The 16770-nt window shown below is 37.1% G+C and overlaps 1 protein-coding gene across 2 annotated transcripts in view; it reads left to right on the top strand.

Annotated features, from left to right (window-relative positions):
* HHIP (hedgehog interacting protein) overlaps positions 1-16770 on the top strand; it is a 95535-nt gene that overhangs the window by 6919 nt on the left and 71846 nt on the right. For both annotated transcript variants that reach the window (XM_035022997.1, XM_035022996.1), the window contains exons 3-4: positions 5918-6074; positions 6761-6962. In XM_035022997.1, coding sequence (XP_034878888.1) covers positions 5918-6074; positions 6761-6962 — 359 coding nt within the window. The remainder of the gene's footprint in view (positions 1-5917; positions 6075-6760; positions 6963-16770) is intronic.

Raw genomic sequence — 16770 nt, 5'->3', positions numbered from 1 at the left:
CAGTATGTTGGTTTTGTTGAGATGTTTTACATTTGCTAAATCGATAATACAGTTGGTAGTCTTTACACACATTGGATTATCAGTACAGGTTTCTTGTTGGTGTCTTCTTCATCCATCAGCATCGATACCAAGACAGCCTCCTTTTCTACCTAGCTGATACCAAAGTGCTGATTGCCCACGGACTCTTAAGGTCTTATTTCCTTATCCTTAGAAATCCAAAAAAGTAACACCTTACAGAGTATCTTTACATATAATGACTAATTTGCTCCTCAAAAACTCTGTGCTGCAGGAAGGAAAAGTGGAATCATCCCCATTTGACCAATGAGGATAACTGAGCCTCCAGAGAAGTTAAATGCCTCAACCAAAGTTGTGTGGCCAGGAAGTGATAGGACAGATGTAGAAGTTCAGAGGCTGACAGTGTCACAAATAATACCTGCTCACTACCATATTTTGGACCCTAATAAACACATAGATTCTTGGACCTTGATTACTTTTACCATCAAAAATTTGTAAACTTTGGTTGTTGTTGCTTTAGTTGGAAGAATCAACATAGAGATACAAAAGAATTTAACGAGACAGATTGTTCAATTAGGCAGAGTCACACACAAGCAAATCTACTGAAGCTAACAGTTTATAAAGCTAAATGGCATTGAAGGAAAAGACAAGTTTTAAGAACTGTAGGATGTGCTTGGAGGATTTTTTTAACTGCCATACATATTTTACATTTTTCTCTGACCCAGAAAAGTGTACATTTCTTATTTTTTTATAGAGCTCTCTTAATAACCTAAGAAAACATTTTGACTAGGATTGCTTGCTTCCTTTGGTGTGCCAGAACATGTATCTAAACCCATTTGAGCAAAAATATTATTATTGTCTTTATAAACTACCACCATGTTTGTAAGGCTTTTCTTGAACCAGCTGTTTGTTCCTCTTTATCACATTCCCCAAAGCAGAGCAGAATAGGTCACGGGTGCCCAGATGTCCTCCTGAGAAGCAATAACAGATTAGGTACCATAAAGGTTTGCTGCAAATTTCAAGTCTTGAAGGGTTGCCTTTACCAATATAAATTGAAAGTAATATGGGCACTTACCATTTTCGTCCACCTTTACCTACCTGAGAGAAACACAACTGTGCTGGATTTAAGGACTCACCCCTAAGGTCTCCATAGATGTGAAGTTATTTTAGCTTCCAAAACAAACAACAGAAAGCAGTATCCAGCAAAAGAGAGAGAGTGCAGCAAATAGCTCAGGAGCCAGAACTGCAAGCACCTCGCTCCCCAGATCAACATATGTGGTGACGAATGACAAATTTATTTTTCTACAAAGTTTGTATATATGTAAAACTGCTGAAGAGCATCAAGATGTCAAGTGCTTTTGGTGACCACCCAGGCTGCCTTGAAAGATAACCAGATGAAAGCTCCACTCCAATGGTGGATAGAGCAGCAAGGGTGCTTTCCGGGGACAGGCTATAGGCTCTAGCAACAAGCAGAGGGGACTTCCCCTGCATCCGTCAAATGCTAATAATCATTCTAAAGACTTGTCCCAAAAGTGAGTTGTAATAACACACTCTTTGTGTTAATTTATGTTAATCGGTTTGTTTCCAGACTGATCGTTGGCACACAGTTGACCATTTTCTAAAGTATGATAGATAAGATGGTAATCCCGCCCCTCAGCCCCTGCCCAACACAGAAGGCTCTTCACAATTCTGGAACACTTCTTTTTCAGAAATCGCCCTCAAAGCAAATTTTTAATATTTTCACCTTCTTAAATCTATGGCATGACATGGCTTACTTTCCTCTAGAGTTCAGAACTGTGGAAAACAGATACTTTGTGATTCTTTCTTGTAAGAAGTCAATGTATTTGACGATCCTCTAATATTAATAGCCTCATCTTTCTGCACGTCAAAAACTTGAAAATCCACTGCTAGGGCAAATGCTGAAAGGGGTTGAGAGAGGAAAAAAAAGATCTCAGAGGCATCTTCATTTTCCCCCCATTGCCCAGTAGGTCAAGAAATAAACATATAAATGCTCTATCCCTTTGCTTCACCTTCATGACTTTAAGAAAGCACCAGTTACTTGGGAATCCATGCACATCTGGACGATAACTGCATTTTAGAATCTTGTATTCAGAAATATTCATGGTCTGCCTCTTTTCAAAACTTAAGAAAAGTTAAAAATCAGTAGTGAGGGTACACTAGTGTTTTATTAATCATAATATTCCCCAGTGTGAATTGACTTAAGGAAGTAAATTCTTAAAACTTCTAAGAATAGCAAAATTACATTTGGAAAAAAAAAACAAAACCCACGCATGCACACAGGAGCTCCTTGCTCCCACCAGCGGCCCTTTTTTCTGCCTGCAGTACAATGAGCAGAGTAGAAGTTTTGCCGTTCACTCAATGATGGCATATAGTACACTCTGTGGAAAGGGTAGAAACGGACATGTATTGGCCTTGCTTCTTCCTTTACACTTGTTACCACGAGTATCATGATATACTTTTTCTCACTCTTAGACCGTCCTCTCTTTCAGCTATGGGTTATTTAGTGCAAAATGTCTGTATACAATTAGTTCAATTGGTTTAATCCTGTTGCTAATGAGGCCAAGGTCAAGGGTTTGATTCCACTGAGGCTCTCTAGTCCACAGCCACTCCTGACCCCAGTCAGATATCTTACCCATGGGGCTTATTAGTCCCCAGGAGAGCAAACCAGACGGAATAGATGGATACATCAAAATCCACTACCTCTATTAGAAAATGCTGTCAAGTGCAGGCCCTACTGAGTGAGTTTTGTTTTGTTTTGTTTTTTCCTTATCATGATAAACAGCATGTATAATGAGGAAAAGTAACTTCTCTAGCATACATGCCAAGAGAAAAGCTAGAGCTTAGAATATTCCACAGAGGATATTTATTTACATCAGTATGTTAGGGGGTGCTTTGTGGTATAGTAGGACTGGATTCACCAGGATCCAGGAGAATAGTTACAGGTCCAGGATATTTAATAAATTATAAGGAATTTTTAAAAAGCAGCTGCTGGAATAATCCATGTATTCCCATCATCAGTAGACTTGATCATACTGTGATGATCCAGGGTGAACTAAACACCCACCTTCAGTAAAATGCTCTTCAGGGTATTGTTCCAAATAGTAGAAGGGTACCATCTGGTAAATTATGTCTTCCATGGCAATAAATGTAAGACCAGTGTCCTGAAACCAGGTCCCTTTTAGCTCTTCACAGCAAAATCTATCTTATTCATCACTGTCCACAAAATCAGATCATTTAAGGTAAAGTATTAATGAAAGTATTAGATGTTGCAATTCAAATGTTGTAATATGTGATTGTAACATGTGACAAATATTGTAATTATGAGAAAAATGCCCATATTTTTATGTAAAAGTCTTCTGAGTTGGCTCCCTCCTTCACACTTACTCAGTTTGCTTAGATTCTGTAAAAAGCTAGGAGTAATTCATTGTTAATTCCATTTTTGTTTTTGTTTTAATTTGGCTAAGAGAACACCTCTGGAGCCATAGAGCTTATAAATCTGTACTCTTTAATCTTCAGATGTTCCATTTGAAAATGATTTGTCACTTCCACATTTGTCCCCAGCCAATAACTCTTTGTAAAATGGAATCAGCCATCAGCATTGTTTGTTAATTTTCTCTTAAGATGGTATTAGTTTTATAGACTGTAATCCTGGAATGCAGATATTTTTTAAAAAGCAAACTTGAAATTTCTTCTCAGTTGCACTTTGAAAATTTTTTGTGATCCTGCAGGCAAAAATCATGTTAAAACAAAGTTTCTCATTTACACATTCAGTTATAAATATATCTGTAGTATGACAGTATTCCTGCATGCATAATATTGGCATGGAGATCTTGCTGCCTGCTGGGAGCTGTGTGTATGTGTGTGTGTGTGTGTGTGTGTGTCCCCCAAAAAAGGTCTAACCCAAAACTGCAAAAAGTTTGATTTAGCAATGCAGTTTTCCTTTTCTTCTTTTTACATCAAACAGACTTGTTCGACAATACTGGGCAGTTTTCATCTATATGCTTAGCCAGGAAAGAATGGAGGAGAAAAGTTATCTTTTGTAGACAGTGAATCGCTGAAGAAGAGTAAATGCTACTGCAGCCTTCATTCCTCTCCCCAATTTCTAATCCCTGAATTTTTTCAAAGAAAGATAACCTCCTTCCAGCTGCCTTGTCCCTCCCATGGAGCACCCTTCCCAGCTGCCATGCCTCCTTTCAGTCTCACCCCTACCCCCACCCCTACACACACACACTCCCAAGGACATTTGCTCTCACTTGCCTGATTTCCAAGGAGAAGATGTTTCCCAATAGCCTAGACACATACTGGCCTTGAAGAGTCTGTCTCAGAAATTTAGGGGTGATACATTTTATCCAAAAGTTAGGTCAAATTGTACATCAAGACCCTCAGAATTCTAAGATTGGTTTTAGGTTTGAGGGGACCTAAGTCAAGCTCATAGAAAACAGACTTAGTCTTTCATATTCCACTGATAAGTCTCACTGGGTCGTCCCCAATTCTTGTTCTTAGAAATCCTTGCAAACCTGAATCCATTATACAACTTCTAAACATCAAACAAGTTACGAGGTGTCTTTATCACAAAGCTGTTATGTGTACACTAATCTAATTTGTTAGGTAAAATTCAAAACAGTGTGCATAGTCAAAGATATGAGACCTGCAGCAGGAAGTCAGGACATCATGTAAGGTTGACTCTGGTAGCAGTATCAGATTTTGAGAGCAGAAATAATCAGAATATGGAAGCAGTCTTAGGAATATGCCTTCCCCCCCTCAAAAAAATACCTTATTAACTCAAATTGTGAAAATAATGTCAAAATTCTTTTTTGTCATAAGGTCCTCCTCTCTTTTAGTAAATATAGCTGTTTTTATTTGATAAAAATTCTCAGTAGGTAAAAAAAGAGAAAACCTCTTCCAGATCTCTTTAAGTAAATCTGTTTTGCATTTTTGTTTTGACTTTTTTTTTTTTTCAGTGAGGGTGGCATACCAGCTTTCTGATTGAGCAGACTGAAGGGATATTTTAAATATAGTTCTTGTATGACAAAATAATCATTATTTTCTATAAGTGAGGTGCAGGAAAAAGGTTCATACTTATTTGAAAATGGAGGCTCTGTTCTTAGCACCATTGCAGCCAGTCAGTCATTTATTACAGCATATAAGGACCTTGTGATATTCATTAGATTTATTATTTAATCACATGTGAGTGGCAATAGAAAAAGAATTGTAAAATGACCCAAATAAGTACCTGATGGCCTATCTCTTTTTTGATTCTAGTGTGTTCTTCTTAGGAAGTTATTTATTACGGTAGGGGGGAAAAGTGCTGAATTAGTGATGGGATAAACTACAAGTACAACATATGGTAAATGAGGAAGCTTGCAAACAGAGTCAGGGCAATAGCAAGATTAATTCTGGAAGTGTATTATGTGTATTTCTTATGAGTCTTTTAAAATATCCAATGCAATATTATTTCACTTGAACTGAAATTCTTAAATTTTGGTTAAAGAAATGGAAATCCCAAGCCAAAAAAAGTGGCCTTCTTTCCTTTTATTATTTTCCTAGAATATTCATATACTTTCTTTTTTTTTTTTTAAAGATTTTATTTATTTATTTGATAGAGAGAATGAGAGAGAGAGAGAGAGAGCATGAGATGGGGGAGGGTCAGAGGGAGAAGCAGACCCCCCGCTGAGCAGGGAGCCCCATGCGGGACTCGATCCCGGGACTCCAGGATCATGACCTGAGCCGAAGGCAGTCGCTTAACCAACTGAGCCACCCAGGCGCCCCTTATATTCATATACTTTCTAAAAAAATTTTTTCCTATATTTTATCTTCCAAATAGGGTGTTTTTACTGTGATGCTAAATATTTCTAATGAGTCTTTTTGCATTTCTTTAAAGGTTTCCTTCAAACTACTGCTGAAGAGTTTTGTTTTTACTATGCAAGAAAAGATGGTGGGTTGTGCTTTCCAGATTTTCCAAGAAAACAAATCAGAGGACCAGCATCTAACTACTTGGACCAGATGGAAGAATATGACAAAGTGGAAGAGATCAGCAGGTTCATAAAGATAAATGCTCTTTAATCTTAAAAAACAAAAACAAAAACAAAAAGCCAACTGACAAATCTTGTGGTTTTGATAGTGAATCAACTGTCTGTGCTGGATTCCAGCAGCTATATCCTCCAGATTTTTTTTTTTTTTCTTTTTGGTAGTTTGCTTCTCTAATATCCTTTTTGCTTAAATGCTTTTAATGCTTAGACTACTAATCTTTTATTATGAGTTTGGCTTCTCTGTGATTCATGTGAATTTCATGATTATAGTTTTAAACTTGACCTTTATGAGTGTTGTTAGCATATGGAAATATTCAGCACAATTATTATTAGCAAATCAGAGTTTTATAAATAGATCTTAGAACTTTCTCTCTGAGGGCCTTTCTGTAAGGCTTAATTATTGTGAGTAGAGCTAATTTTAATTATAGTCACTGAAAGATAAGATGATGAACTTATGAAATTTTAAAATATGTGAAACTCTTATTTTGATTCTCTCTTTGACTTTTTGGTAGAAGGCTATTTGTTCCACTGAAAAGAATTTAAAAGAATCATATTGTGACTTTGGGGTTAACGGCACATCATGGTTCTCAAAACCATTGATTCCTAGAGGAAATATATTTTGAAAAGGATGCTAAGTGCATCCTTTACCTCCTTCACCTCAAGAAAAGCTTACTGGTTTTCTTTAATTTGTTTAGAAAGCACAAACACAACTGCTTCTGTATTCAGGAGGTTGTGAGTGGGCTGCGCCAGCCTGTCGGCGCCCTGCATAGTGGGGATGGCTCGCACCGTCTCTTCATTCTGGAAAAAGAAGGTTACGTGAAGATACTTACCCCTGAAGGAGAAATTTTCAAGGAGCCTTATTTGGACATTCACAAACTTGTTCAAAGTGGAATAAAGGTTGGCTTTTTAAATTTTATTTATCTTTGCTCTGGCTATGTTAATTTTATTTTAGGGTTATCACTCTCACTGAAAGTATTTGTAATAAAAGAAAGAATGTTTAAGGAGAACATAAGGAGACAACCTAAGGGGACAATAATTATGGCAACTGAACTGGGACAGTGACATTACATTTTTAATGTTATTTGGTGACTCTGAAGCAGTGCATTCAGGTTGATACCTTGACATGCTTTCCTTATGTAATTTATATATTTAAAATGATTCTTGGTTTTATAAAGTACCTGTTTAAATGTTGTTTAACAGGCATCATACTTAGAATTGTGTGTCAGCACTTGCTAGTAGAAACAAAGAGGTCTTTTGCTTATTTTGGCAATAGCAAAGCATTCTTTTACCGCATCCATTTTTGAGTCTGTCATGAAAAATGCTACTTTTACTGGTCCTTCCTTGTACAATGTTTTTACAGGTAAGTCAAATGTGCTCATCTATAATCGACCATTTTTATAGTACATATGCATATATTGCCTTCTTCCTCACTTCTCCAATTTGAATTCTCACGTTAAATAATCTATAGTATGTAAATAAAATTACTGTCAATTTTGGCGAGAGCATAACACGCGATACTATTAGCAGGATGAAGCTACAGAGCGAACTGTGACGTTTTAAAGTTGAGGCACATTCAACAGCTCATGACTGATTTAGAATGAAACAAAGTAATAGTGTGATTTGAGAAGAACTGGTTGTCTTTTATATTCTGACATGGGGAAAAAAAGTCAAAGGAGGATTTATACTCTTCTGCTCATATAGAAATGAACTCCTCCTTGCTTTGTTGAGCTCTATTCAAAGGTAAGAACATCAAAACCAGAAGAAACAAGTCAGGAAAAAATACAGGTATAGTCCTGATGTCGATTCATTACCTACCATGCAAAATAATTAGAATGATTCCGTTAGAATACAGGGATTCCATATTCCGTATTGCTGGTACCACCCAAATTCAGTTGTGTGTTGTGACTGTGTCACCAAGACTTCCTGCATAAGATAAGTCCTTTATGGTACGTATGGTCCTTTATGGAAAAGGACTTCAGCACCAACACATAGATCATTTGGCAAATCTGTTTAACTCAGTAGTTTCAACTTTCTCCCGATAAAAGTTTTCATTAGAATTCCCAGCAAATCACCAAAAGTCTCTTAAGATGAAGCATTAGTGTTTTGCACTTAAGACTTTAATAAGTACATTTGGAAATGTGTTCCGAGAATTCACTGCCAGTGGTACCTAAAGAGCAAAGAATTAAGATACAGCATTAAGTACATTACTCACTAGCAGTGTATTTTTCTTACTATGAAAGTTAAACGTACTGTCTATGAAAGAAAAAATTGGGGAATGTATTTTAAAAATCATCACCTATAATCTCATCGGTTAAAGAATACCACTACTAACATTTTTATATACTTCCAGCTTTTATATTAAAATTAGATGAATTTATCCTGACTGCAAAGGTAATACAGGTCCATATTAATAAATGTGGAAACATACAAGAACATGTTTTCTTCTTGCTTTTCTCCTAAGCAGCTTTAAAATAAAATTGAAATCAAACCATATATACATCTTTTTAGCCTTCTTTTTTTGGACATAACCATATGTCATGAGTATGTTACCAGATTTGAAAACTTCTCTCAAAAACTTAGTTTTTATCTCTTCTGGGTATTCCATTTCCTAATTATGAGACATTTAGAGTAACTCCAGTATTTTCTTTTTATCAGTGTAAATAATGTGATTTATCATTCTCTTGTGTGTTATTTAACCTGCTCATGAATGACTTCCTTAATGTCCCTTCATAGAGCATTAAGGAGAGGAAGGACATAAACCATGATACACATTGCCAGTGGCTTTAGAATATATTTTCAAGTATTTGAAAGAATAACATATAGCTTTTAAATATTATTTGAATAAAAATATTGGTATTAACAAGATAATGCATGATAAAGTGTAGGTGTAAGAAATGGGCTCAATTTTGTTGTAAGAAGTAAAGAACTGATGTTCTCGTTTCTACTTCAATTTACCTGCCTAAGGAATGACAGCCTTTTAATTAGGGTTCCTTCAGAGTGCCTCTGTTTCAACTTACGCCCATTCATTGGGTTGCTTCTCCGACCATGAGACATTTCATCAGGCAATAAAATTGAACAAGAAGATTATGACAGTGCCATGATTCTGCAGTAGGTATGTTCTGCAGGCCTCTGGAAATTCTGTAGAAACCCCTTTGTGCCTTGTTTCCTAGGACAGTTCTAGGCCTTTTAGGGCTTAACATAAACTTCAAAATCCATGATTCTACATTTGTAGAATACATAATATAACGTATTTTTTTAAAGTGCGATATTTGAATTCTCTTTGAATTTGGGATTAATGATGTCAATAAGATAGGAACCTACCATGGCATAGTTGAGTGTATAGTGAGTAATGAGACCACAGCCTTGTTCTCAGGTGGGTGACGCTACAACCGTCCTTTATCTTAGGCTCCATGAAGCTTCCCTCACAAGTCACGAATTGGAACTATTAGAAGAGGCTACTGTTGGTATGATGGGGCAGATGCCAACACATTCATGAGCTGATCATACCATTGATTTTTGTGATATGCCCTTCAGAGACTCCTGAAGTAAAAAAAAAATTTCACACCTATTTCACAGTAATTTTTTCAGGCTTCTTGATATATGAATAGTTAGTGTGTTCATGGCAGTATTCTGTGTTTGTCAATAATCATTTTACATAAATAATACCAATAGCATTTTCATAATTATTATGTATATCACTTCTCTGTGTTTTCAGTTTTAAAATTCTAAGAGGGGGCATAAAGCTTTTTTAACTGCCTAAAGTATTGATGGCAATACTCAGATTACAGAAATTAATAAGGTATACTAAACCTAACCTTCCTTTGTTTGAAATGAAAACAAGACAAACCACCCTGAAGATCCCCCCATGATATTCACTACTGATCAGTTTGAATATATTAAATCAAATATAAAGAGGAATTCCTGATTACAAGAGTTTCTAAAAGCTAGTGCTTGCTATAAGGGAATCTGGAATTCCATTTCTGCTAATTGTTAATTAAGAATCAACAGGAATTTCTGTCACCTGGTAAAGGATTGACCTTTTTGTGGCAAGAAGCTGGACTTGGTTGGTATCCTCAAACCTTTACCAGCCCTAATTCTTAAAGCTACTTCAGAGAAGTGTCATCAATATAGCCAATCATCCAGGGAAGTTAGACAACTCTTCCCTACGTGGTCCTGTCTGAAGCTAAAAATATGATGTCTTATTTTTAAACACCCATAGTGTGCTGCCTATATTATAGGAGATTTCAGTACACATAATTGTCTGTGTCTCACCAAACCAAAGTCATATGCAAAAATGCAAAACACAAGCTAGAGAATTGACTTTTCTTTGCTATAGGAAACAAATTGTCGAGTTGGATTAATGGAATAAATTCTTATGCCATATGAATTTAAACTGCCATTCATTTGGGAAGAGATGATCCCATTCACAATAGCTCAAATCCTAGAAGACTGTGCTTTGTGAAATTGCCAAGTGAAGAGTGAGTCAGAAAAATGTTTTAAAAGTATGTAGTGATTTGGTAGATTTTTGATTACAGTGCCCTGTATAAGCTAACCACTAATACACTGAAGAATGATCCAAGTGTTCAACTGGTGAGCAGTCTTTAAAATCTTCATTTGTGGGTGTGTATGTGTGTGTATGTGCATTGTTGTTTGTGGTTGTCTTATCCCAAAGGGAGAAATTTTAAAAATCATACTATCTATCTCCCTGGGTAAAAACTTCTTTAAGATGCTGGTAGTTTGAAATTTTTAAATTGAGCTTATATCTGAATTCTGAATCAGCCCTTCTGGCAAGTGCTAGAACCAGCTTCATCTGTCTGAAGTCCTTGGGAATGACAAGCCAGTGGTTCTCAGGAATGGCTGCACACTATAATTGAAAGCTTTCAAAAATTCTGCTGCCCAAATTAAATCGCACTGTCTGCGATTGGAACCTGGGCATTGGTATGATTTTAAAGCTTTCCCAAGCAATTTCAATGTGTAGCCAATTTGAGAGGCACCGATCTAGACTGAACCAAACCCCTGGGTCAGTTACACATTGAATGAGGCACACTTTCTCTGCCCAGACGATGCCCAAGTGCTATTACTGAAGTGTCCATGGGGAGCAAATGGTTGAGTACTAGTTGTCATTTGCCCTGTACCTTTTGTCACTTACTTGGCCTATACATATTACTTGTCCACTTTGAGGGAGGAGATGAGTTCATTCTTGCACCATATAAGATTCTTGATATGAAGTTTTGAAAAATAGTATTGTAAAATCTCAACAATTCTAACTGGACTATTGCTTTGCCTATAAATTTTTCCTGTTTTTGTTCCTTCTGGAACCTGGTATTCAGCTAGTTGGCAAAAGAGCGTTCCTGTTCCTAAAATGTGTAGTTTGCGTTTATATCTGTAAACCCTTGTAAAAATGACAAGGACACCAAACGTTATTCTAGTGTAATTTTACCAAACTTCTGACTACCAAGGATCTGAAAGTCAGCCTTAGCTTTGTGTGTGTGCAGGAAGGACAAGCCTGCACCTGTTACCTACAGGGTGGCCTCTCAAGGAAACCAACACGCAGCTTCCTCTGCCACTTAGTTCTCATGAGCGGCCAGAAGACGGAGAGGCTCACACCCACAGCAGCCCTTTTGGCTAGCAGCGTGCAGCAGACAAAGCCGAAAGACTTGTCTATCATTGGAACAAGTGTGACTGCACTCCTGTCCCTCTCTATCTACTTGGATCCTCATTTCAAAAGATGCTTTTCGAAACAATCCTTTTACCAGGGGAGGAGAGGACATAAGGCTGAAAGCTGCTGATTGTCCGGGTGACTGAGTCCATTGAGGTGGGACTCTTGAGAGACAGTGGCCCAGGCGCCCGAGCCACGGGAGCATGTGGAGGAGGACGCAGGGTGTGCCGGGGCAAGCCCCAGTGGGGCAGCCTCTGATTTCACATGCTTGTAAATCACACGCATAATCATGAGCATCGAAAGTTTAATGAAATCCAAGTGCTCATCAACCCGTTGGGGCTGATGTCCTGCTTCTCTGAGGTTTGTCAGAGACCTAACCTTTCATGTTTTCCTCTGCCTTCAATTTGCTATCTTATGGTAGCCCATGAAATGTTAGTATATTTTTGCTCAAGTGAAATAAGTCAGAGCAGAAGAAAAAGCAACTTGCTTATCAAAAGTAGTAGTGGATATATATCACGCACATAAATGCATATGTCGATGACTGGACTGTGGGTCAAATACCTTCTCAGAAAATCATTAGAAGCCTGCTTTTAAGCATACTTTAGGTTGGAAGAAAGCATGTGTTTCCTTGAAAGAAAGCTTGCAAAATATATTTGGTAAATATTGCAAAAGAAGAATCACCATCCTAAAATGTTTTTGTATATATGGCATTTTTGAGGTTTTTGGCCAATCAGATTACTGCATTAGGAGAGACTTGCTATAGAGGTGGAAATAACCATTAGATAACTTCATTCTAAAAGTGGTTGGAAAGTTAATGAAATAGTCTGCCCCCATATAAAAACTTTTTAATGCCTTCCCTTTCTTTGTAGTTTAACATCCTGGCTCCAAACCATTAAGTTAAAATGTAAGCAAAATGTAGATTAACAAGTAAAATTTGGGACCACAGTTATTTTTTTATATCGAGGTAGTAATGACATGGTATTAAACCCAACTATTTTTTTTTTTATGGAGTGTCCCTGACACTTTACGTCAGAATGCCCTATACTCTGTGAAAAATGCTGTTTTCAATTTTTAAATAAGTTGAATCTCGTTTCAAATCTACTAGGAATGTTCACGGGGCAATTATTTTATGTAAAGCAAAAAGTCCCTTGGTGATGTGAAATAACGTCAGTGTCATTTTTTGTTCGGTTTAGTTAAGTTAGTTTTCATTTCTCGTGTTCTTATTTCTTTATTTTGGCCTTTGCAATCCTATTGATAAAACGTTTTAATAAATATAAATGTGCATATATATGGTGCATGCCAGTATACATCAGTTCAATCTATAAATTATTTTTCCATCATGCATCATGTTTTTTACTGAAGCAGAAACTGAAGCGGCCGATGTAATGTCCCTCCGGTTGAGTAGAGAATGGCCTGCCTTCTCCTACATTTTAGGTCCCATAAGTCACAGCTGAGGTGAGGAAAGTTTTTACGTTAATGTCTTTATATTTATCTAAGACTTGAAGGGCAGAGGAAATAGAGCCTATAAATCTCAGTAGTCTGTGGTAATCATTAAAACAAGTGAAAAACTAAGAAATCTGGGCCCTAGAGAAAGACTCTGCCACTTGTAAAAAGCATCTGTCTGAACGTGGCTGCCACCACCTCACAGTATCTGACTGGAAGGAGGAGAAAGAAGAGCTATTGTTGATACCACCTGTCGTTGCTTTCCAGGAGCTGTATTATCTAACGAAAAGAAAGTATCAGGCATCACAAAACTACCTATAAATGGGAGAAAGTAGCATAACGCTCCCTTTTAGAGACATTCAAAAACTTTTCTTTCTCAAAACTAGTCCTCAAGCAAGCTGTGTTGTTAGCAAGTATCCTTCAGTCTTCATTCTTACCAATCATAGCCACCATTTATTTTTAAGCACTTACTTTTGTTAAGCCATGACAGAGATGACCCCTGTAATTCTGACAGTAACCCTGTGAGGCACGTATTACTATCCCATTTCACAGATGAAGAGACTGAGGCCCAGAAGTTAGGCAAACTGCCCAGGCTAACACAGCTAGCAAGCACCAGAGCCATATTTCCAAGGCAGTTACCTGATGTCACGCTCTGAACCCCAGTGCTCTCCTACTCTCTGCCTTTAGTCAGCTGACTGTTCAGGAGGAAAGACGGAGAAGTATGTTCAAGCAGCAGAAAAAAAAAAAAAAAAAGAAGCAGAGATTGGTGACGGGCCATGTTAGTACTCTCTGTAGCGCTAGACCTGGCTGGCAGGACAGTGAGGAACCCTGACGGCCTGGATCTAGGGTCAAGCATACAAACTTGAGTTCCAGTCACTGTATCCACACCGTGTGCCAGTTGTTTGGCCTTAGGCAAGTGATTTAATCTCTCTAGTCTTAGTTTCTTCATCTGCAGAACAGGTAATAAAAGGTTACACCTGACACTTTATATGTACAATCTCACATGAATCTGAAATGCTTTGTAAGTATTAGCTCTTATCATCTATCATACTAACATGAAAAGAGGGGAAGGAGGGAAAACAAGACCAGCGCCCAGAACGACCCACAAGCTCCAGGGGCCACCGTTAACTATATGCCCTGGTATGTGACAGCCCCCTTAATATGGGATTGAATGATAACTTAAGGAAATTCTGTGATAGTGTTAGCATTTGCACCAAAATTATATGGCAGACCCATGGAAACAAAGTTATATTGATGTATGTGTGTGTTTTCTTTAATTCAAAAAGAAAAACCTAGAACATATTTTTATTTTAGTGTGTAACTAGAGAAAGACAAAACCTTCACTTTTACAGCATCACCTCTTGACAGTAGGTGGATGGCATTGTTACCTGCCTCGTGATGCAAAAATCCCCAGTCCTGGGGTTTCTCAGAGCACATGCCCAAGGATGATTAAGCACAGAGTGGCGACCCCTGAGCACGGCAGCAGGCTTTCACTAGAATTTCCATGCTTCCATAGTAGTTTTTCTCAACCTGGATATTATAGTAATGAAGGTCTTTTTGTGTGTTTATTTTGGAACATGGTTTGTGTCAATCTGCCATAGACTTAATAAATTGTAGGATTTGCAAAGGAAATATACTGGGACTGAAAACTAAGAAGGCACATATTTTTGCCCACTAGCAACTATTGCTCAAAGCACAGACGTAGAATCTCGGGATTTGGGAGGGAGGCAGTCGGGCAGAGTTGCTTCGAAGTTAACATGTAATGTCATGACTTAGAGAGCGTATTACTCCACAGAATATTTTTTTTTTTAAAGCAGGTCAGTAAAATGTACCATGAAGTCAGGGAAGAGAGAACTTTAAAGGAAAACTTCAAAGTTAAACAAGAGCAACCACAAATATCATTGAAATGTGTTGGAGATCAAATGCAAGAAAATGTAAATGGAATGACCTCAACTATCTCCCTCTTGTTTATGTAGCATTTTGTTTTTAACAGATTTCTTTAATTTTTACATTTATATAATAAATATATAGATAGATTTATTTGTATAATATATAATAATCATATACAATAAATACATTATCAATTACTACAATACATTTTAGTTTATTTCTATTCATCAACTGACTGTTAGTTATTTTTAAGTCTGTAAAGTCTGTGATTATGTTGAACTATCATAATGCCAATGAGACGAGAACTGAGGACATATATAAAGTGTTTTATTATTATTTATTTATTTGTTTGTTTATTTATTTATTTATTTATAGAGGGGGGCGGGATGGAGGGACAGAGGGAGAGGGAGAGAGAGAATCTTAAGTAGTCTCTATGCGCAGTGCAGAGCCCAGTGCGGGGCTCAGTCCCACGACACTAACATCATGACCTGGGCCGTAATCAAGAGTTGGAAGCACAACCAACTGAGCCACCCAGGTGCCCCTATAAAGTGTTTTTAAAAATTGGATCACTGCCTAGATTATTAAATCAGCTCTGGACTTTGCAGTCAAGATATGTTTTGAGGGGCGCCTGGGTGGCTCAGTCGGTTAAGCGTCTGCCTTCGGCTCAGGTCATGATCCCGGGGTCCTGGGATGGAGCCCACATCGGGCCCCCTGCTGAACAGGGAGCCTGCTTCTCCTATCCCTCTGCCACTCCCTCTGCTTGTGCTCTGTCTCTTTCTGACAAATAAATAAATAAAATCTTTAAAAAAAAAAAAGATGTTTTGAAAAATAAAGTGCTGTTTATTGAGGCCATTCTATAATGTATTATAATGAGAAAAGCTTGAGAAAGCTTTTTCTAAACCATCTAATTACCTCTCTCAGCATGACTTTGTGATACCAGGTGACCACACATGTGGTCACAATGGCTCTCAGGAATTACCATCAAAAGGGAAGTAAAATTGGAATCCTTTAGTCAATGAATTTCCATTTTACTCTACCTGCACATGGCATGTACAATTTAATTTTAAGTTCATCTATTCACTCATTTTAAAATAATATGTAATTCCACACACCTAAATTTCAAATCACAGAAAATCTGTAAAAAATAGTTATTTAAGATAAAATATGTGCTGATTACTCTATCACACACATTGTAGTAGGACAAGAACAGAAGATGAGAACATCAGTGAATTTAATTCCATCATTGCTAGCAATTAAAATTATTTAGTCTGATTATGAACTGAACCTAATAAACTGAAGCTAATATAAAAATAAAACATTATGACAAAAGGATCTTAAAAATTCACATATTGTTAAAAAATTCTTGAGAAAATAATATTCCTTTCAAATATCCAAATATCAAATATTCTGGCTCTCTCTTCAAGAGTAGCTAAATTCTTTACTTTTTAAAAAAATTTTAATAAGCTATTTCTAAACCAGCCTCCTATCCTAAAGCACCTTTGATCCAAATGGATCACAAACTTAAATAAAATTACATCTGACCTCAGGCTATTTCTAGATAGGGAAAGCACATCTGTTCTGACAACCCTTAGCCAACAATTTGAAACTGTTCAAAAAGATTCCTAGAAGAAAGAAAAAAACAGTGTACACAATGACAATGGAAGACTCTTGAGATTAGAAAAAATTAGGAAAGCATTACTCTAAAAAGGATAA

Source organism: Mirounga leonina, unplaced genomic scaffold (assembly GCF_011800145.1).
Source record: "Mirounga leonina isolate KUSES-001 unplaced genomic scaffold, KU_Mleo_1.0 Mir_176, whole genome shotgun sequence".
Lineage (NCBI taxonomy): Eukaryota > Metazoa > Chordata > Mammalia > Carnivora > Phocidae > Mirounga > Mirounga leonina.
Note: the sequence above shows the minus strand (reverse complement) of the source record. Positions and strands in the feature narration are given on the sequence as shown.